Genomic DNA, 21,802 nt, shown 5'->3' with positions numbered 1-21,802 from the left:
TATAATAAATATAAATATGATAAAAAAATGATAAATATATTTTATCATTTTTTATCCAATGATAAATGATAAAAAAATCATTGGATAAATGATTTGATCATTTATCCAATGATAAATGATCAAATTTATCATTTATCATTTAATAAATGATACATTTATTAAATTTATAATAAATATAAATATGATAAAAAAATGATAAATATATTTTATCATTTTTTATCCAATGATAAAAAAATCATTTGATTTTTCCAATGATCGTTCCATATCACGATATGGAACGATCATTGGATTTTTTTTATCTCGGTAATTGTCACCATAGCAACCAAGCTTCTAAAATTGCATTTGCTTTGTGACGTCATGCGTGCAAGATTCTGCGTTTTACTTATCAAACAGTGCAGCAATTTAAATGTATTATTTAAGTCGGTAAAAGAAAAATGCAGAATGCATCATGTCATTGACTTGAGTTGTTTATACGCTTCTCCCTCTTCAAATTACTTTTACCCTGTAATGACTGATTTTATCCATATTTTCTGGGGAAGCCTGTGGAACCAACATGAACATTTGCTGCCTTCTTCCTTTGCTTCTTTCTTTTTTATACCAGGGCCACCACAAAATGAATAACCTCACTGATTGAGCTCTGAAATGAATAAAAAGTCATTCAGTTAATCATTCAGCTACTCAGAATCAGCACAACATTGACTCTTTCCATCTTTAAGATGACTAGAACAAACTCCTCACTGTTGAATCCACGGTGTTGGCATCACTTTATCACAGATGATAATAAATAACTGGAAATGTAGAAATATAATTCTACCAAGATGGAGCTTAATCCGCTATTACTGGACACTATTATGGAGTTAAATAAAGTCTAACAGTCTGATTATCACTTGTTGTTTTTCATACTTTAATTGTGTTGTACTTTAAATCCATCACACGTGGTCACCCACACACGCACACACCCACACACACACGCACACACGCCTACACACACCTGACCTCTGTGCCTCTATTGCAAAAAGAAAGCCTTTGGAGGAAAAAAAAGGCAGTTTGCCACAAGCCATGTAAACGATACAGCAAACAAGTGAACAAATACAACATGTTGACCCGCAAGCAAAATATTATGTGTGGTAAAATTGTGAATGCGTGATTTTTTTTAATTTATTTTTTTCATAGAAAATGATTCTCTCTGATGAGATGTGGGAGATTCTGCCAGTATGCAGATGCAAATTAAGCCCTATTATTTGTTTACTGCCAAAGTTGTAGGTGTCAAAGGGATGATGCTAAAACCATCACAACACTTAAAAAAATATATATTTATACATGTCAAGACTCAAACATGGACTGAGCTCGAGCTGTTTTGCAGGGGGTGGGCCTAAATTTCAGGCGCTAGGTATCTGAAGCTAGTTTGTTGTGAAGCATTTTACAAATGGATGACTCAATTTCAGATTTTTGTTGGTGATATTTTTTTGTAAAACCAGGTGTTATTTCTGTCCCACATCACAATTATACACCACTTTTTGTTGGTCCATGACATAAGGAGGTTCACACATTAGAGATTGGACAGACAGTAGTAGGAAGTTCAATTAAAAACAAGGTTTGTGATACACTTCAGGGGAAATATAAAAAAAAAATACCTGGGAGGTTTAAACTGTACAGTTAAAACAATAGTTTTAACTGTACAACAAACAAAGAAACACTTAACATACAAACAAAGAAACAAAGAAACACTTAACCTTGTAATTACTTAAAAATAAAACTGATATTAAACTGTGCTGCAGCTTCTTAGGTCAGTCATTGCATCTTCTCTGATTCAGTCTATACCAGCAGGAAAGTTTAGTTTCACTGGCAAAAGATCACATGCTAACAAAAGCTCACCCATGCAGGCATTCTGCAGAGATTTAGCCACTAATCCGCCCTGGAATCTCAAGGTTTATTTCCAAAATACCTACCAGAACAGAGTTGGCTTTAATCAAATGTGTGGTTAACCCAGTTGTAAGGTCACTTATGCCCCCTGGAAAGCACAGTGTAAGCAATCTGCTGCCTGGTGACTGTTTCTGTATTTCATTACTTTGCCTTATATAAACTATAGCTCACTGGTTTTTATGCTTTTCTTTCCATCTCCAGGGTTTGATTGGAGCAAAAGGTGATCGCGGACCGATTGGTAGCCCCGGCCCAAAGGCAAGTGTTTTGGCTGACTAGATTATGCACCAACTGCTGTGGGTGGAAAACGTCCATTTCAGGAAGGCATGAACAAGATGCCTTTCACTTAAAAGTATTTGTTCAGTTTCAGTCCTGGTACGTTGTAGGAGAAACAGTTTTTAGTCATGCACCTCAAAACATAAAACAAACATCTTTAGCAGGCCCTTAAATTAAACAGGCTGATTGACTTACATTCTTACGTGCACACAAAAGCCAAAATGAAGGGTTAGCATTTGGGGGGAAAAAAACTAACTTTCCTTCTTTTTGTTAGAAATTAAAAGTTTAAATGGCAGTCATGTTTATCCAGTTGTGAGCACATCTGAAAAACAAGTTGAAAATGGTCATTTTAGAGAACGAACGATACTTACTGCAGAGAAAGAAAAAATATTCAAAAGCAGCAAACTTTCCACAGATCACTTTCTCTCTACTGAGAGAGATCTCAGTAGAACTTCTCTCGTGTTTTACTGAGAGAGATTATAAGATATGTTGTATCTGCAGTCCTCATTAACAAGCTGGACGCTAAAGTTCAGCACAGAAAATCCAGGCAGTAAAATTGTTTGAATGTGTGGCCAGGAGGAATCTCATTTGAGAAAATACCAAAAACAAAACTATTTTTATCTGAGACATTATGATAGCACGGTGTACAATCTTGAAATGAGGTCAGAGGACTGTCATTTTATTGCTAATCTGTAAATGCACAAATCGAGGCAATTATATAGAGTAACAATGAGTGTAATAATACAAAAAACATATTTTTGATATGTAGAACAGTATTTTAAAGTGTCTATTTTCAGGACAGTAACATTAAAGCAAGTAGACTTATGCAATGCATTTTTACATGCCATCAAATATGGCAAGCAAGGAGTTTCTCAGGACTTAGACTGTTAAAGTTTTCCATGGTTTCTTGCTAGATGTTACTTTATGTGCTGCCTTCAAATGCTTAGTGGACAGCATGGAGTTCCACACTTATTAAGCAATACACAGCTTAATTCTGTACATAAATGCTCTACAAGTTTCACACATTTATTACATGCATTGTTTTCATCTCACAGCCAATTGGACTGACCTTTTTTCATTTGCAGGGTCAACCAGGTTCAAGCGGTGAGCCTGGACGTCCAGTAAGTGTCACGTTTTCATAAGAACTCCCAATTAATGCTTCTAGAAATAAGATCAATAAAACTAAGGTGCACCTCTGTAGCTGGTTGTTAAGACAAATAGCAAGTTAGCAAATCACAGTACAGCAGCTCAATGCATCCAGAAATCTAGATTTACTGTTGAAAATGTTGCTGAACTTCCTAACTCAGCATCAGAATGAGGAAGAATTAGGATGTAAGTGACTGAATGTGGCATGTTGTTGGTGCCAGAGGGCCTGGTCTGTTTCATAAACTGCTGATCTATTGGGATTTTCTACACACTACCACTACTGGGTGGGATTTAAAGTAAAGGGTCCAAGAAAGAAAGAAAAAAAAGAAGAAAATAATCTCTTCTTGTTGACTCCAATAGAGTTTGAACAGACTTGGTTAAATCACAGAAAGGCATTAGTATCTCCAATAATCTCTAGTTACAATCAAGTGAAACCTTAAAGGGCCACAGCAGCAGAAGTCAACCCTGGATACCATTCCTCACAGAGAACTGAGACTAAAATTCATGCAAACCCACTAAAAAAGGAAAATGACAGACTAAAGAAATGTTGCATGGACCGTTGAGTTTTGATTTCAGTATCATTCAGTATCATAGTCAGAATTTGGTGTACTAGTGTGAAAGCATGTCTCCTGCTTTATGTCAAAGGTTTAGGCTGGAGGTGGCGTAATGGTGTAGGGGAGATTTTCTTGGTTCAGTTTGGTAAGTGCAAGAAAAAAAAGAAGCACCATTTCAACTTCACAGCTTTCCTTGAGAGTAGATGAGGACCAACTCCGTCCTTTTAAGACCACAGTGTACCGGTCTTCTGATGACCACATCCAGCAGGTTAATGCACCGTGTCACAAATTTACGCTCAAGCGGGCTTCTCGAATATGCCCGTGGGGTGACTGCACTACCCTGGCTTTTAAAGTCACCAGATTTCTTTCTGATAAGGGAACTTTGGAATGTGGTTGAAAAGCGTATTTGAATTGATAAATTGGCAGCCATGTTTTGTGCATAAATCCCTGAAGAATGCTTCTCACATCTTACTGAATCCATAAAATTGTTCAATTGTTGTACTTGTACTGGTGAAAATGCTAATAAAAATGCTGCTGAGTTAAGATAAAAGCAAGCAGAGATTATTTGTCAACTCGAGTCGACATCTTGAGTTTATGATTATTTGGCAGGCAAAGCTAACTTACAGTTTTCAATGCTTATCACAGCTTATCAGTGTTTATCTTTTGTAAATAAGAAGACATTTTCATGACACTTAAGCAATGAGTTATGACCAAGAGAATCTTGACGCTGCTTTATTGTTTAAGGCCTAGATGCTTTATTATCTAGCAAATTTGCATCCCAGCTGGCTTTTTTGTCCTGCCTGAATGTCTAACCAGCTGCACCCCCCTTTTAGCTCACTGAGGCCAGATGTGACATATGCTGCCTTGAACTTATAATAGAAACGATTCACACACAGCCTCACACACACACACACACGCACCCCAACAAACCAGCTACAAATGACATGTAAGCACAGTCTGATGCCACTAGGTGGTGCTCTGTGTCCATCTTCCTCACAACCTACAGCAGACCTGCAGGTATTCAATGTTATGCTTGGATGCCACACAATTAGTTAATCCTTTGTTCAGCATTATGGGGCGTCCCTGTTTAGGGGGGGGCTGTGCTGGGCATCCAGCTGTCTAACGCTGCACTGACACAAGATCCTGCCCAGTGGGCTAAATTACCTCCATGAAGACCTGATTCCTTAATTATCCTGTTAAAGTTGATTCTAAGTAAAAGACCAAGCAAAACAAACTGCCAGTGTTCTGAGTTTGTGAGCACTGTTTAGCCTCGTTCAATACACACAGCACACGTGTTATCAAATCATTGCTTTTTTGTCATTGTTTAAATTTACAAAGCATCAATCAGTGCTCCGGTAAATATTTCTGTATCACAGTAAATTAATCCTACTTCCTTTTTCTGTTCCACACAGGGAGTCGGCCTTCCAGGTCTGGGTGTAAGTTGCATGTTTGCTATTTCACAGAAACGCTTTGACGTTTTTATGCCTTCGCTTTTAAGAGATTGGAAGTACAATGGATATATTCTAATGTTCTTTATTGCACTATTTGTCTACATTGCTTTGTGCGTAGGGTGCCCCAGGGCCAATTGGCCTTCCAGGTCAATTTGGACCACCTGGACCAAAGGTCAGTTTTTTAGTTAAACATCACCTGTTTGATCAACTATATTGCTACTTTGCTTGCTGTAATTCCCCTGTTTCTATGGATTATTACCCCATTGACCATAATAAAAAGCATCTTCCAGTCATATCCAATATGTCTTACAGCAGCTTGCAGCAGACGAACAGCAGAGGCTTGTTCAAGATGAATTTAGAAGTGGCTGAAGCCATCGACATTTATATAGAAAAAAAAAGCAGCACGCAAACACTGCAGCCTCTCTACAATTTATGATGGAGTTTATTTGACGTATGTAGGAATTAATTCGTGCTTGCAGGTAGTCATACTTTTAATTAAAACTTATTAAAATAAGTCATTAAGATAGCATCAAAGGTCTCTTCATCAGGATAGTATTATATTTCTATTATTTAGAAACTGACACCTAACATCAACCAATTCCAAGCCTGACATCAGACTAGCTTTTTCTCATTACCGCACATACCAAGACTCTGTGAATGACTTACACAGTGACAGTAGCTACTCATAGAATGACAGGCTCTTCTTATTTCCAAGCAGCAATATATTGTAACAAATTGCCAGCCTTAAGTCTTCTTATTGCCCTTACTTGCATTGGAGTTACCTGTCCATATATATATTGAGGCTCTCACCATCATCTACACATCACGGCTGCATCAATGCTAACAACCAATTGCCATCCTCGCAGTAAAACAGAAAGTGTTTCTCAATTCTGCCTCCTGTGGCAGAAGGAATACATTGCAATCAATTGAGGGCATCCCAGTAGAGGAGAAGCTTCTACTTACTGCCACCGCAGCGTGGTATTAGTAATATACTGCGACCATCTATGAGCGCAGCAGTAGAATTGAACACTATTGTTGTTTTAGGAATGTTTTTCAACCATTTACAGGCCTACCAGTAGAATATAAAGTGCTTTTTGGAGGCAATGGATAGAGAACTTGTATTTACCACCACCTTGTGGTAGCAGCGGTACACTACAGCTGCATGTATGTGAACAGCTGAAGTGGAACTCAATGCTCTTCTTATAACCCAGCCTGTTTGCTTATTTTATTTGTGGCTATTTTCTTTTATGTCCTTCATGTAGGGTGTTTTGGGACCACCAGGTCCTCCAGGACTCCCTGGACCTCCAGGCAAACCGGTAAGTGTCAACTGAAAATTGTTTGTAAAGGGAAATTGTGATCCCTAACCACAAAACAACAAAGTTGATCCTGAAGTAACATTTTAAAATAAAAGGATTTTACTGAGCATGCATATAGTTTGGTGAAAATAACATTTCAATGTATAACAAAAGTTTGTACATAAATGCTGATAAAAACAACAGTAATATTTTGCTGAAATGGTAAAACTATGATACAAATTTTGTCCTTTTACTTTAATCAAAACTTTACAAGGAAATGTATTTTTCAAAAACCTAAAAAAAGAAAACTAGGAACTGACTAGATACTTGCATCTCATACCAGGTATGAAGCTTATGCTCACTCTATGCTAGCGCTACCAAGATTTAGACGTCTCCAGTGGCTGTGATGTTTAAATTTGGCTTGAAGTTGCTTCCGGGGAGGGATTAAGTTCAGCGAGCTGCTGTCCATACGTTACTGCAGCAGAAGAACGGCAGTATGAAGCTTGAGTCTGGTCTGCCTTCCTTTCTCCTCTGTAGCTGCATGAAAAACCTTAATGTTCCCAAATGGAGTTCAGCGATAGTTGGGATTCCTCTCTATTTTGTTCTGTTTTGGTGGAACTTTTTAAAGTTGCTCTATGGAACTTTGCATTGCAACCTTAGTTGAGCACATAGAGAACAATGCTGCATTCGGTCAGTATACTTGCATTAAATAGGGCTGAATAGGATACAGTGTACGCACACTCGTCCCGTTACATATAACGCATAAGTAGATACACCCTCAATAACAACTGGAGACATTGTAGTTGTTATAACAGCAATCAAACTGTTCCTACAATTGCTGACCATTTGTTGCCCTTTTGCATGTTTCCACTGATATTTTTGATAATGCATTCCAAGTCTTTTTAGGTTGGAGGGCCCTTTGCCATTACCCTAATCTTTAACTCCCTCTACAGACTCTCTAACAGCTTCAACTCAAACTTGTACCTGGCCTAGTCCAAAATATTCATCTGAATTCCATTCAGACAAAACACCTTTGTAAAAAGAAGAAAACAATTACTTTAAATCTATTTTTACCAGGGTTATGAATGATTTTGGACTTGATGGTATGCCAGCCCTTTCTTTTGCACAAACTTCTGCAACAGTACTTCCAATTAACCACAGAGTTCTGCTTGGGTGATCTTTAAACTTCACAATTTCCTATGACGACATATGTTTCACCAAGACTGCAGAGCTCAGTAAATATGCTAACGGGTGTGCATTAGGCTTCATTAGGCTTATGGCCTTGTCAGTCTAATTGAATGTGCCTTATGTCACTGGATGTGATTACAGGGCAAAATGAAAGGCCTTGACAAACTACTAAGATTGATGATTGTTTGTTCCTGCAGAAGTAGAGGTTGATATTTTATTTATTTTTTTAATGCATGAAAATACCTGCTGTAACCACAGTGAGCTGTTTTGTATAGGTCCCAGCAGACAGAAAGTGTTGAGGCAACCAAAACAGTTCTGAGAGTTAGGCTTTTTTGAAGGTGCATGTACTCCCCTGTGTGTTTCTCCGAGTGGCTCCGAGAGCGCTGGGGTGGGGAGAGGGAAGGCAGAAGGGAGTGTCTTCACCTAGAATGATGTTCACTGCCCAAGGGGGTGTGTTTGTTTAACTTTAGTGCTGTCCTAGGACAAATAAACCCCTATTAGATCAGTGGGGTGTCTCATCTGACTGCAGCAGTAATACATCAGTCCCTAGAGATACCTCACTTCCTAACTTCATCTATAAGCAGAGAGATGGAAAGATAGGGAGAGGAATCGCTGAAAATAATGGGGAGAGTGCTGAGTCAGCGCAAAGAAGGGGTGCGGGGGGGGAGAGGTAACTCTTTGCCAACTGAGGCCAGCAGTTCTCTCATACTTGTGTCCAAATGCCTGTCTAGGGTCCTCCAGGCAAGTTTATTGGTCTCGAGGAGGGTAGTGCAGACTTGCAGGTAAGATCTTTAACAACTAGTTTCTTACATTTATTTTTATTTATTTTTTTGGCACGGTTTCACTTCTGTTAATCCATATTCTTTTGCATCTCTTAAAACAGTGTCCTCTCAACTGCCCAGCAGGACCCAAAGGCCCTCAGGGACTGCAGGGTGTAAAAGTAAGGCTTTGCGTCTCATTGTCTCCCGTTACAAAGTTTGCCGCAGCACCGTCCTGACTAAAGCGTTGCTCTCCAGGGACACAAAGGGCGTGCCGGCGTTCTCGGAGACCCCGGCAGCATAGGGAACCTGGTGAGCTGCGCACTACACAAGTACCTGTACATATTTATGTTGTTTTGTTTTTTACAGTGTTGCACACTCAGCCACTGCTGAGAGCCACAGGAGGCAGGGATTAGTTTTAATGAGGCCCCCCGAGGCACATGACTGCACTAATCTGGCAGCGATTAGTCAGGCCGGAGCTCGGACCTGCAGTCTGCATGCAGCGGCGTGCCAGATGAAAGAGACGGTGCAGGAGCCAGGTACATGACGGGGAGGATGAGAGAGTCAAGGTTCACGCAGACCTCTCACCTCACCGTTTTAAGCAGAGGTAATGAGCACATCGTGGACTCCTAGGGAGCAGCTAGCCGAGTTCGAGGACTTAGCCTCTGATCTTCCCACACAATGAACCTTCTGGCAGAGCTTAGATGCTGAAAAACACTCGGCTCACCCGATAACCACTCCACACAGGCCCGGCTTGGATTTCAGAGAGCCTGCCTTGACTCAAGGTTGCTCTGTCTTTTCTTCATCTTAAAGACACCCGCCAGGAGCTGTTAACATCTCCGGCAAGCTGCTCAGGCGGAGACTCAGATGTTAGCTGAGCAGAAATGCTTTACTTCCTGCATGTTAAATCACTTCTGAATGAAAAAAAAAAATGCTGAGGAGGTCACTCATCTTTATCTCTGCTCCAGCAGAAAACAATGTGGAGGTATTGCACTTCAGAAACTGTTAGATGGCTGTTTTAACACAGCTGACTGAGGATTATCATACTTATGCTAAGATGGGTTGACTATCTCTTAATATGGCATAACATGTTCAAGCAAAACACTAAAAGTTGGGACAGCAAACTCAATGGTAAAATCCCTACAGAAACAGTTATCAAGTGGATACTAGAGTCCTTCTCACAAATACTTCTGCTTGTAGTTAAAGTCCCCTCCACAAAGACTGTATTTGCTGACTAACATAATATTAAAACAAGTAACTTCATTTACTAAGTGAAGCACATTATATTGATTAATGTGACCCAGACAGATGGTTTCAAACCTTCGTTTCTGTTAGTTCTGATTCTCTGCCTGTAGCTATTGAAAACAACATTTACGATTTGAATCGTGCATCAAATTGATTAAAACAAATAATACTACAGAAATGTGAAAACTATGGTTAATGCCTGCTCAAAGGTTGTTATTTTAAACAGGAACTATTAAACTGTCAAATGAACCTCACTGTAGCATATCTACCAATTTATTAAATATTAATGCATACCATCAGTGGACAAAATATTAATTTTGACCTGGTGTAGCTAACATCATTCAACATGTACCATGCAAGCCGTGTGCATGACACAGAGTTTCATGAAAAAAATGATTATAGAAGGTTTTATCAATAATTCTCTTATGCTCAGTTCAGCCTCAGTGTTTTGACTCAAAGACATACATAAAGGGGCAAAAATGTGACAGTTTTGTACATTTTCTACAAAGAACCAGAAATAAACTGAAAATAAAGAATTTTTCTTTATTTTCATTTTCATTTTATTTTCATTACATTACTGGCCGAGAAACTAATGCAGTTTTATTATCCGGATATTAATTGCTCAAATTATGAGAACTGTAACAGGTCAAATCAAATGAGTTTATAAAGTCCATTTCATTGTGTCAATGAAAATCATTCGCAAATTTAGAATCAGCAAGCTTCAAACTTAATTTTAAAAAACAAACAAGTTTTTTTCTTCTTTTGACTCATAAGTATGAATTTTAGTTTCAAATTTTCACGTTTGTTGTAGCTGTAATTAAAAGAACTTCTTGTCTACGTGTCCTCAAAATCCAAAATGGTCGTTGTGCACATAAAACAGCTAGATACAGCAAGGTGACTTAATTTTGAAACACAAACCTCACTTTGAGTTGCCCACCTTCACTAATAACGTCCACACCGAAGTTGTTGTTAGCACAACCTGTCAGTGCATTTCTTAAAGCAAGAGATCATTTTGAATATTTTCAGAAACCAGTGGTTAGTATTTACATTTGATTTACATCTTATAATCCCTTTCCGTGAACGTGATTAGTCGCATAGTGTTGACACGACATATGAAACCCTGACAGGTAAGGAGAGCCACGACAAAACTCATTTTTTGTAATCTGAAGATGGCCAAATCCTGTCCATTAAACATATGCATTCCATTTGAATTCCTGGAAATGAAAGCTAGGAATGTTGTTAAACCTCAGCTGATCAGCTTCCAGTGTACAACAGCAAGCATCAACATTCAAGTTAAGATTTCCCTCCGGAAATTTCACACCCGAACAACTCTGACCCCCTTTAACTCCGACCTGCTTTGCATTTTTTCCAGCAATGTACCTTGAAGTTCATGTGTTTGTGAGGGAAATTGGGATCTGTGTGGGCAAATTTGGATTGGGCCATTAATTTTTGATTAGCTCGCTCTTGCTGGCTAATTAGTTTCAGCTAGAACTTTATCAAGCTTGACTCGGCCAGTACACAGTATACAACCATCAAAGGCCGGCTAAAGCATCAAAAGTAACCGTCTAAAACTGGCTTTGAAAGTACTTGCTCTCAGGTTTTAAGTTTTCATGAATGAAATGTACACACACGAGACAAAAATTTGACCTTCGGTTAGTTTGGGAAATTAACAACCAGTCTGTTTTATCTTTTTTTCCCCCTTTATTTTAAACAGGGACCCAAGGGAGATGTTGGTATCTCTGGGGAGCAGGGCATCCCAGGACCCCCGGTATGCCGCAGATTCTAAATTAGTTAATGTTCGAGCTTAACACAGGAAACTGGCATTTGTAGTGCTCTGTTCTCCCCATCCTCAAAGGCACTGCACGTCTACATTACTGACTTTTCCTTTCCTTTCAGGGTCCGTTGGGTCTGCGGGGTTATCCAGGAATGATGGGTCCTAAAGGAGAGGCCGTGAGTGCCGCGTTTTGTTGTTTTCGATTCAGACGGAGCCTTATTGTCTCTTTGCTCTGCGGATGCGGGGCAATTCAAATTCTGTGCTAAGCACCAAGAAGGCACAGCCAGCCTGAGCCCCCGTCTATACAAACACCATCCATTACCAGCAATGGGGACATATGGAAATGATGCTAACACAAATCTCTCTCCTTCTCTAATGAGTTGGGGTTGTCTGGGTCCACTGTGACTCCATCTGTAGTTAATGATCCACTGTAGCCATCCATCTTACTGTTAACATTAGCCGAGTTAGCCAAGTTAGCACCCCGGCTTAAAGCCAAAACAAGAGTGGCTGGCTCTCTGCGCTGCTCCCATTAGTGGAGTGAGTTAAGCACCAATTATCCCTTTATCACAATAAATAATAGGCTTCTGCAACTTAACTTTCCCTCTGATCTCAGGTGATTGATGGCACTTTGTTGTTCTCCGGCAGGGCCCTCGCGGATACAAGGGCATCGTTGGACCTGTAGGAATTCCTGGACCTCCTGTGAGAACACGTCCGCACACACACACTTACTTCAAAATAAAGTTCTGATTATTCTAAAGTACCCTTTCTTTGTTCCTGCAGGGTGAGGAGGGACCTCAGGGGACACTTGGAGACTCGGGAGAAAAAGGAGACAAAGTGGGTGAAAGCTCTACAGTCATTGCCAAACAACAACAGTTATCTCTGAAAACTTGATTGGATGGCACCTGAGGCAGACACATTTGTTTTCTGCAGGGCGGCCGAGGCATCCAGGGCCCACAGGGGGCCGTTGGCAAAAAGGGGGAGAATGTGAGTGAAGCCTCTTGTTTGTGTGTTCGCTGATGTTTTCAAAGAGCGTGCCAAATAAAGTCCTTTGATACATCGTCCGCCTGCTATCCCAGGGTCTTCCGGGTATCGATGGAAAAGATGGCACACCTGGCATTCCTGGAATCAAGGTAAGCGTGCACCTGCTGCTGTGATGATCAGAGTCTGAAAAAAATGACACATGTTTAATCTTTTTCTTTTCTTTTGTCGCTGTATTTTGTGTAGGGGGCTCCTGGGCAACCCGGAATACCTGGCCCTCCTGGTTCTGCGGGGACAGCAGTAAGTGATTTTTTTCTTTCTTTGTACGATTGTGCAATGTCTTCATGTACCATAAACCTTTTCCCAATTTGTCACAGAACAAAAAATCTAATTCCAATGTTTCTTTTTTTTTTTTATTTGTGCAACCCACCCACATAAATTACTGCATAAATCGAAAATAATGTGATTCTATTTATTTATTTATTTATATTTTTTACAATTACAAATATGAAAACATTATGGAATATCCACAAAACTATCCAAGTTGACAGGCTGGGTGCAAAGGCATCGATCTGAGAAGCAGACACATCGTTGCCATGGCGAGACATGGTGGTGGAAGCATCATGCCCAAGGGATCAATCTCAGCCAGTTAGACTGATGGGGAGATGAATGCAGTAAATCTGAAGGAAGACGTCTTATAGGTAACAAAAAACTGTGAGACCTAAGTGGAGGTTCACATTGTAGCAGAGAAACAACTCAGAAATACAACCAGAGCTACAATTTAATACTTTAGATAAAAACCTTATTCAGGTATTAGAATGCTCCAATGAAAATCCACATCTAAATCTGGTTAAGAATCGGTGGGACGACTGGAACATTATTGTTCGCAAACAGACTCCATGTAATCTAACAGGTATTTGACAAAATTCATTCAAATCTGTGGCTGACATAATGTGAAAAAGACATGCGAGGTACTCCAGACTTTAAATTGCTCGACACCTTTCTCCATCTTGACTCAACAAAAAAGAAAAATCACAAAAAAAAAAAAAATGTTGCGGTAGGTTGAAGCGAACTCATGCGTTTGAGTTTCAGCTCTGTTTTCTGGGCAGTCGTCCAGGGTAACAGAGACCCTTTGACCCACTCTGTTTTAGAATACAAACCACCTTGAAATGGCTCTCTGCTGCCTCCGCAGACCATTTATCATTACCAGGCCGGTGGGGGAACACACAGGGGTGTGTTGGCGGCCGTGTGTGTGTGTGTATATATATGTGCGTATCTGCATTATTTTGACTAAGAGGTAATGAAGCGCGAAATGCACACTTTGCTGTGTGATCGCTTCTGTGACACTCGGGCTGCGACAGACTCAAGCTCTGGAACTTGGACTTTTTCTACACACTTAAACACAAACGCACACAAACGAGCAAGGCAAAGCGTTTGGCCCTGGCTCTCAAAGGTGGCTTTGTTGTGCATTTCAGACATTTTTTTGCCACTTCACTGATAGCAGTAACACAATCAAGTTTGCACCGTCGGTTTTGCCCTCTGCGTTTCCAAGCTGCACACACACGGAGTTTGGATTTGCTGTGTTTTAAAAGCTGTGCTAATTCTGTCTGTAGGGTTTGCCTGGCACGCCGGGGGGGAAAGGGGAACCTGGAAGAAAGGTATGCTTTTACTTTTTTTATTTATTTATTTTTTTAGACATTTCTGTTTTATTTCTTACTGCATTTTGTTGCTTTTTCAGGGGGAACCTGGACCAAGGGGCCACGGGGGCATGCCTGGTACTCCTGGTCCTTTGGTGGGGAATATAGAATTTAAAATTTATACATATGTGCACACATAATTATTCTTTTTTGTTATTCCACTGGTGCAAAGCTTTAATTGGATCGAACATTGAGAACAATTATACAAGTTTACTGTCTCTCTGTTAGGGTGAACCAGGTATTCCTGGAGAGCCAGGTATGGAAGGAGTTCCCGGACCTAAGGTAAAAACCGATAAAAAACTAACAACAATAATGAAAAGTAAACAAACAAACAAACAAAAAAACATCATATGAAATAGATTTGTAAAGTTTGTATAGAATTGCCATTGTTAATACATTTGATGATATCAATAAGTAAGTAAATAAAACCTGCCCATTTTCTATTTAATTAAGCCACGGAGCTAACTTCACACCTATTTCTGCAGGGTGACAGAGGACAGCGGGGACCAGTGGGGCCACAGGGATCAGTTGGCAAGCCCGTAAGTTGCTCTAATAATTATTAAAGCGTTTTTTTTTTTTAAAGATTATTGCAGAGTGAACGCTAAAAACGGTATTTATCTTTTCCAACAGGGGAGCAAAGGAGAAAGAGGGCCTATTGGTATCCCAGGCCCACAGGGACTTACTGGGACTAAAGGGGATCAGGTTTGTGAACAATTTATGCAAGGAAAAAAAAATGCAAATGTAAAATTATCCACACATAGTGTATACATTTTTCATAATAATCTAATGTAGTTTGCAGGCCTGACCATTGGGGGCAGTATTTACTAGTGAAAGTAACTCAAATGAGGTTCATTGTAGATCATTGAGTAAGGCAAGCAATATAAATGATAATCCAAGCATCCTCATCTTCCTTGTTTCGGAGATGAGACAACATTTTTCTTTCCTCACAATCTCTGGTGTCAGTGGCCTCAATCAATATTTAGTTCTTGTGCGTTTCGAAGGATAACAGATTCTGGATGTAGCCACAGTCGCATGTACCCACCTCTCTCTTTTTCTCTCTCTCTCTCTTCCTACCAGGGCTTCCAAGGAAAAGTTGGTCCAATGGGAGACATAGTGAGTAGAACTTTGTGCTTCTTTTTCAAAAACGAGCTGGTCAGAAATCCAGAGCTCAGTGCCCGCAAGATTATTTCCCCTTCATGCAGCCCCCGCTTTGTTCTGCTCTTAGCTCTCTCCTCTCTGTTGCTTTCAGGGCGACCCGGGTGTTGAGGGATTGGCTGGCGAGAAAGGCGAAAAGGTAAAGGCCGGTAAAAGCGCAAGGCAAAGCCGCATCGAGCTCCTTGTTGCAAAGAACCGCAACGAAGTCTGTGGATAGGGAAGATTCAAACGCAGTGGCTGGTTGAAGCACAGCGAAAACTTTCAAATCACCAGCAAACTAAAAGGAAGCTTCAGTTTACATACAAATACACATGATAACTCAGAAAGTAGGTAATTTATGAAAAAGGGACGAAACTATTCGTACAGCCTTTTGTGTGGGTACATTTTTATACGTTTGTTTACCAAATTCCATTTTGATAGTGAAGTCATTCGTATACATATCCCTCGATATTCGTCACATTTTCCCCACAAAATTATATTTCGGGGGGAAAAAAATAATAATAAAAAATGGCTTCACCGAGTAATGCTTTCATTTGCTGTGACAGGGTTTGTCTGGTGAACCCGGGCCCAAAGGACAGGTGAGTGGACGAGATCGCCGGTCGACCGTCTCGCTGACATTTTATGAATCTTTCCTGCTGACTGCCCTTTTCTTCACAGCAAGGAATTAGGGGGGACCCCGGACACAACGGCCCCACTGGAGACCCCGGGAAACCAGGGGATCCGGGGCCGCCTGGGCTGCCAGGTCCAAGGGGACTCAACGGAGAGAGAGGAGTACCCGGCGTACCGGGCATTGCTGGACCAGCAGTAAGTGATTCACTGCGACAACATTTCTCTTTTCGGTTTATTCCACTAATGGGACGCTGAGGCTTCTCTTGCTCCCTCCAGGGGCGTGACGCATCCGACCAGCATATTATTGACGTGGTGCTAAAGATGTTGCAGGGTGAGCATTAGTATCTGGAAATTACACCTTTGATGTCTGCAGAGTGGATTAGAGGAGCTCATTTCTTTAAAAAAAGAAAAAAAAAGAGGCTTTTGAAGCGGTCGGTTGTTGGCCGTCAAAGGAAGTGTCTTAGGAATGACTATTTGGTTTTCTGGTACAGAAAGACTGCAGGCTGTGGCGGTGAGTGCCAAAAGGGTTGTGCTTGGTGGTGCCGGTGTAACGGGACCTCCCGGGCCTCCTGGTCCACCAGGGGCACCTGGCCCCCAGGGGCCACATGGCTTACCTGGCACCCGTGGTATCCCTGGTATGATTGGAGGACCTGGGCAGATTGGAAACACTGGGCTAAAAGGTAAATCACCACAGCATTGGAGTGAGATGAGATGGTGCTTATTGTTGGTTTTGCTAAAGTCGGTAATGTCTTTGTCTACGTCCAGGAAGGAGAGGACCAAAGGGAGAGAGAGGAGATCTAGGTAAACCTCACCCAGGTCAACCAGGACCTCCAGGGATACAAGGTGAACATTTCCTTTTCTAACTGAAGTATGCAAAGATTACACTGTTAAAGCATCTTGCTTTAAAAAGTTGTTCTAAAAACCTTCAATTTTGGTTTACCAAGCCCTAAATTATGTCTATTCTGAACTTGCAACAAATGGAATAAGGGAATAAGAGAAGCAGAATTACTTCTTAAACTTGTAATTATGTGCATCATAAGTTCTGTTACAAACCCCCAATTGTTGGATTTTGATTTCAGTTTCAATAGAACATCATTGGTTATTTATTGTAGGAGAAGTGACTGGACAATTAGGTATTATGACTGTTTTAAAGTAAAAAAAAAAAAAAAAAAAAACAAAAAACTGAGGAAACTGAATAACATTTGACATTTTGATAACACTTTATTTAAAGGGGTGTGCATAATACTGAACATGAAAAAGTCTTCATGAATGTCTATGACTGTTGTCATAAAGTGTCATTTGGTATATGAAAAGATTTGGTTCTATTCTCTGTGGGTATCAAATGCCTTCGATTGTTGAGACGAGGTCTGATGGTTCCACGGTTGGACTCAAGAAAAAAACAAAAACTGCCTTGGTGTTTTTTGATCAATGACTCTCAATGACTCCCCACTACCGACCAGAAGTCTTACATCCCCCTTATATAGCATCAGCAATAACAGTGAGAGGCTGCTTAATGTCCTCCTAAATTTCCTATCAACTTCAGAAGCTGCACAAACTTCGCCGCTGATGGCGATGTAGCGAGCGCCGAAAGCAGCTGCTGCAAATAACACGTCTGACATTTCTGCACGTTTTATTGCATTGCATCCTCTCCTATAACAAGCGTCTTTATTTGGACAATTTCTGCAACACTTAGTTTTATATCTGTCAGTAACAGTTAGGGGCTGTCACCGCGGAGCCAGACAGCTAAACCTGCGTCCAATAAAACATTTCCATGTGACCCACAACAAAGTAAAAACTGAATTTGGTCTTTTAACAACAAACCCCAAGTTGTGCTAAAAGCTATACCACCAATTTTCTTCTCAACAGATCAGCACAACTTTGTACATGTTGGCAGTTAAAATGATATCTTTAAAACGTAATTTAGCATCGGAGTCACAAAATCAAGAAATAGGAAGCAACGTTTCAGTTTGCAGCAAGACCTCGTCTTAACTGGTGGAAAACAAACTCAGTCAGATTTAGTTATTTGGTGTAGAGTTGAGTGTTGAGGATATACTATGTCCAGACATTAAACTGGTTGGTGTTTACGTTAAAAGTTAGTGTACACTGTTATTGCTCTGTTCCCTCATTTCGTGCCACTTTGAGATAGCTTAGTTCTTTTCTCATCCTGTTCACTAAAGGAGCTACAAGCTCTGATGATGAAATATTGAATAACTACGCTCTTGACAAGATGTTTGGTCTGTTGCTTGATGTCGGTTTTATCAGCTTTGTGATTACAGGAAACACGTTTGTTCAGACGGAAGCAAAATGGAAGAAATATGGAATCACCCAATCATTGGCATTTATAAAAGCAAACACGTGACCTGATGTTAGAAATTATTTGCCTTTCATAAGCTGCTTTGTTGCTGTTTTCTCAACTAAAAACATTAACTAAAATTCAGTTACATCACTGAATTACAATGGTTAAATCCAAAGGATTTATTACCCCCCCCTTGTAAGTTGGTCACTGCGAAACTTCCAGTCAATTACAAAAATTGAAAAGGCGCAGGAATGTCTTCTTCAATTGGTCTGTGCAAAACACAATTGAAAAATTTACCATCGACAGAATAATGGTGGTTTCATTTTGTTCTCTGAAACTGGAGTTCACTACTTAGGAACACACGATTGACCTTTGAGTTGGGTTCAGTTCCGATTGACTTACCATCGCACAATGTATCGTACAATATCTGTGATTGTTAAAGTCAGTATTTAAAAACACTCAAACTGAAGAGAAATGGCTTATATCGGTAACAGTGGTTAGCATCAACACGACTTTTAACCAAAAAGCACTCGGTTTAGGAATGATGTCACCGCCATAGATGAGCTCCAGACAGATCAGACACGTCAGTGTGGATTGACGAGCTTCTTCGATGGATTGATGCAACCTGCAGCCTCAGACAACACAACTTTCAAATTTTAACACAGATGTAGAGCTTACTTAGCTTTATTAAATATGTGTTCCAAAAAGTTTTAATTACGCTCCTTAATTTTTCAGTGGAAAATTTTCATCTCATCTATACCTTTATTCGCAAAATAAGTTCTTGGTTGCTGCGATATTTTCACCTCAGCACAACATAAAAGTACCAATGTTACTGCATTTACTAAGGGTTTTTATGGACCAGATGAAAATGTCTATTAAAAAAAAATAGAGAGCTGCACAGGGAAGGGAGAGGTAAAGAAGACAATAAGGCCACTGAAGGACTTGGCGTTATGTCTGCTGCTATAGGAAAAGATCCTGAGAGGAATTTCAAAGGCGTCATTAACTCCAGCCATTTAACAGATGCTCCTGAGTGGGGATGTGAAAGGACTGCAACAGTACAAGCTAATTCAAGCTAAAGGAAATTCGTTCTGTTCTGCTCAACTAGGCGCAAATTAAATAAATGAATGCCTTTCCTTTAGTGATGTAAGCAGTGTGCCTGCTTGGGTTTCAGTCATCAAGTTTCTCTTATGTCCTTCCGACTTCACAGGTCCTCCTGGCGTTGATGGTGTGGCTAGAGACGGCAGGCCCGGTGAGAGAGGACCTCAGGGAGCAGCTGGTGAGCCGGGTCACCCTGGTAAGGCAGGGCCCGCGGGTCTTCCTGGGTACTGCGAGGCAGCAATGTGTCTGGCGGCATCGGCGTACACCTCGCCGAGATTACAAGAGGCGGGGACAATCAAAGGACCCAATGTTTAGAGACCCCCCACCCCCCTCTAAATCAACTGTCGGGGGGAGGGAGAGGAAGAGGAAAGAGAGAGACTGCTCTCCTCATTTGGACAACATCAGGAAATGAGAGTTGGGGGGCAATGATAGGGTGGCGACTGGCTGTTTAGCTCCCCCCCCCCTATCCTTCATCTCTCCTAGATATTACAACTGGAAGTTTTTTGACTGGTGGGATATCATGATCTTAATCCCACACATCACCATGACAACAGCAGCTCACAAGCCACCCACATCCTTAAGAATTCTCCAGTGTTTTTTTTTTTTTTTTTTTTGGATGATGTCAGTGTCAGTCCCGTCCAAATGCCACACTCCTTTCCCTGGCAGTGAGACGGGAGCAGATTCAGACTGAACCTCCACGTCTCCTACCTACCGACACACTGCCTGCAAGCCGAGAGGATGCTGAGAAAAAAAAAAGAAAGGTGAACGGTGCTTTTCTTTAACAACACGATCACTTTAGATGCGATAACTTGTGTGTTCTTGAACATCAACTTACCTCTCTTTCGACTGAGACGTCAAACCTTAAAAATGTACAATAAGGACCAATAAATGATTGCAGCCCAAGTTTTCACTCAGTACTGTATTATGAAATGTATCTCCTGATCTGTAAGCTTGAGTGAAATCCTTGATTTAACTCATGTAAATTGCTTCCCCCCCACCTTCCCTCACCCCTCCGCTTTCCACCTAAGTCTCATTTTAGAACCTAACGACAAGCTTTATCTCTTCCCCTTGTTGCCAGGCAACAGCATATCCCAATAGGCACTCCCATCTCCCACAATGCAGTGCTGTAAATCTTTGTAAATGTGTGTTGATTATTATGTGCAGGAATACCGTGCAGAAGTCTCAGAAATGATGACTCTCCCTCGAAACAATTAGCTGTTGGTTCAATTGTGCTTTCCATGCCACTGTCAGATTTCCACAGGATTACTGATTTATGTCATTAAAAAGAAGCTATTTATTGTTCTTGATAATAATCACCTGTAAAGAGAAAGAGGGTTTACTTCTGGATGTTCATTCTTCCCAAACCAATAAAGAGGAAATGTTTTATAAAATCCAATGTTCTTCTGCATCAATGTTGGGAAGGTATTTAGTCTCTTTCAGATCCTTCTCTCTTTCTCTCTCTCTCTCTCTATATATATATTTTTTTTGCAACATTACAATTATCGATTAATGCCTTGAAATAAACTCCCTTGCCTCACATGTTCAGCTTTTAGCAACATTTTTGCTTTACTGAGCGCTGAAGTCGCCAAAAAACGAGCGCTCCACTACTTTTATTTACTGTACACCAAGAAAAAACTGCACAGACAAAAACATTAAGAGTTCTTGTGAGGAGACAAGCTGTTAGTACCAAAAGCACCTATCCAAAACCTCACAAAAGTCCGACAGAAATGTACAGTAGGAATAAAACAGCTGCAGTGTAACTAAATAAAGAGCCTCACTGGGAATCAAATGATAAAAATGTCAACAGAAAATAACTTGGAAGGGAAAAAGCAACAAAACATACAAAAGGTCATGGTGACCACCAACGCAACTTTAAAAGGTATTCTGAACAACAAATGGAACAAATTAAACAGTTAATAAATAAAACGGCCTCTAGTTTCTGGACGTGTATTTAGCTCTGCTGACGCTGAAATTCGGATCCACCGTTGCTACGTAATGGACGCCCTTCAAACATCGACTAAAGCAACCTTTCACTAATTGTCTACTGTAAGGAAATGTGACTGATGATCTGTGGTCATAATTTATATTGCGAGTCCACTGGGTTGGAAACAAAAAAGCTTGAAATTGGATGTAATTACAAAGACTTCAGGAAATAACATGCAGTGAAATTGGATGATCTTTGTGGTATTTTATTCTAGTGAAAATACTTCTACAAATATAATGTGTTCAATGATTTTCAATAGTTCATTTATGTGATTTTTTAAAAATTGAAGTTATAATTGTATGGAAAGACCCAGGTGTAGGCAAGAGAGATGCAGTTCAATAATAAGGATTTATAGGAAAATGCAAAAAAAAAAAAAAT

At 40.3% G+C, this 21,802-nt stretch overlaps 1 protein-coding gene across 2 annotated transcripts in view; it reads left to right on the top strand.

Annotated features, from left to right (window-relative positions):
- The window catches only part of col9a2 (procollagen, type IX, alpha 2), a 72,224-nt gene extending 51,245 nt beyond the window's left edge, over positions 1-20,979 (top strand). For both annotated transcript variants that reach the window (XM_032580184.1, XM_032580183.1), the window contains 28 exons: positions 2,125-2,178; positions 3,282-3,317; positions 5,309-5,332; positions 5,466-5,519; positions 6,610-6,663; positions 8,562-8,612; positions 8,714-8,770; positions 8,847-8,900; positions 11,548-11,601; positions 11,730-11,783; positions 12,253-12,306; positions 12,388-12,441; positions 12,538-12,591; positions 12,684-12,737; positions 12,832-12,885; positions 14,199-14,243; positions 14,324-14,377; positions 14,511-14,564; positions 14,768-14,821; positions 14,913-14,984; positions 15,360-15,395; positions 15,532-15,576; positions 15,983-16,015; positions 16,095-16,241; positions 16,323-16,377; positions 16,538-16,726; positions 16,812-16,889; positions 19,550-20,979. In XM_032580184.1, the coding sequence (XP_032436075.1) occupies positions 2,125-2,178; positions 3,282-3,317; positions 5,309-5,332; positions 5,466-5,519; positions 6,610-6,663; positions 8,562-8,612; positions 8,714-8,770; positions 8,847-8,900; positions 11,548-11,601; positions 11,730-11,783; positions 12,253-12,306; positions 12,388-12,441; positions 12,538-12,591; positions 12,684-12,737; positions 12,832-12,885; positions 14,199-14,243; positions 14,324-14,377; positions 14,511-14,564; positions 14,768-14,821; positions 14,913-14,984; positions 15,360-15,395; positions 15,532-15,576; positions 15,983-16,015; positions 16,095-16,241; positions 16,323-16,377; positions 16,538-16,726; positions 16,812-16,889; positions 19,550-19,755 (1,830 nt within the window). In that variant the 3' untranslated portion in view covers positions 19,756-20,979. The remainder of the gene's footprint in view (positions 1-2,124; positions 2,179-3,281; positions 3,318-5,308; positions 5,333-5,465; positions 5,520-6,609; positions 6,664-8,561; positions 8,613-8,713; positions 8,771-8,846; positions 8,901-11,547; positions 11,602-11,729; positions 11,784-12,252; positions 12,307-12,387; positions 12,442-12,537; positions 12,592-12,683; positions 12,738-12,831; positions 12,886-14,198; positions 14,244-14,323; positions 14,378-14,510; positions 14,565-14,767; positions 14,822-14,912; positions 14,985-15,359; positions 15,396-15,531; positions 15,577-15,982; positions 16,016-16,094; positions 16,242-16,322; positions 16,378-16,537; positions 16,727-16,811; positions 16,890-19,549) is intronic.
- The last annotated feature ends 823 nt before the right edge of the window (positions 20,980-21,802 follow it).

The sequence above is a fragment of the Xiphophorus hellerii genome, chromosome 13 (genome assembly GCF_003331165.1).
Source record: "Xiphophorus hellerii strain 12219 chromosome 13, Xiphophorus_hellerii-4.1, whole genome shotgun sequence".
Lineage (NCBI taxonomy): Eukaryota > Metazoa > Chordata > Actinopteri > Cyprinodontiformes > Poeciliidae > Xiphophorus > Xiphophorus hellerii.
This window is presented reverse-complemented; position numbering and strand designations above follow the sequence as displayed.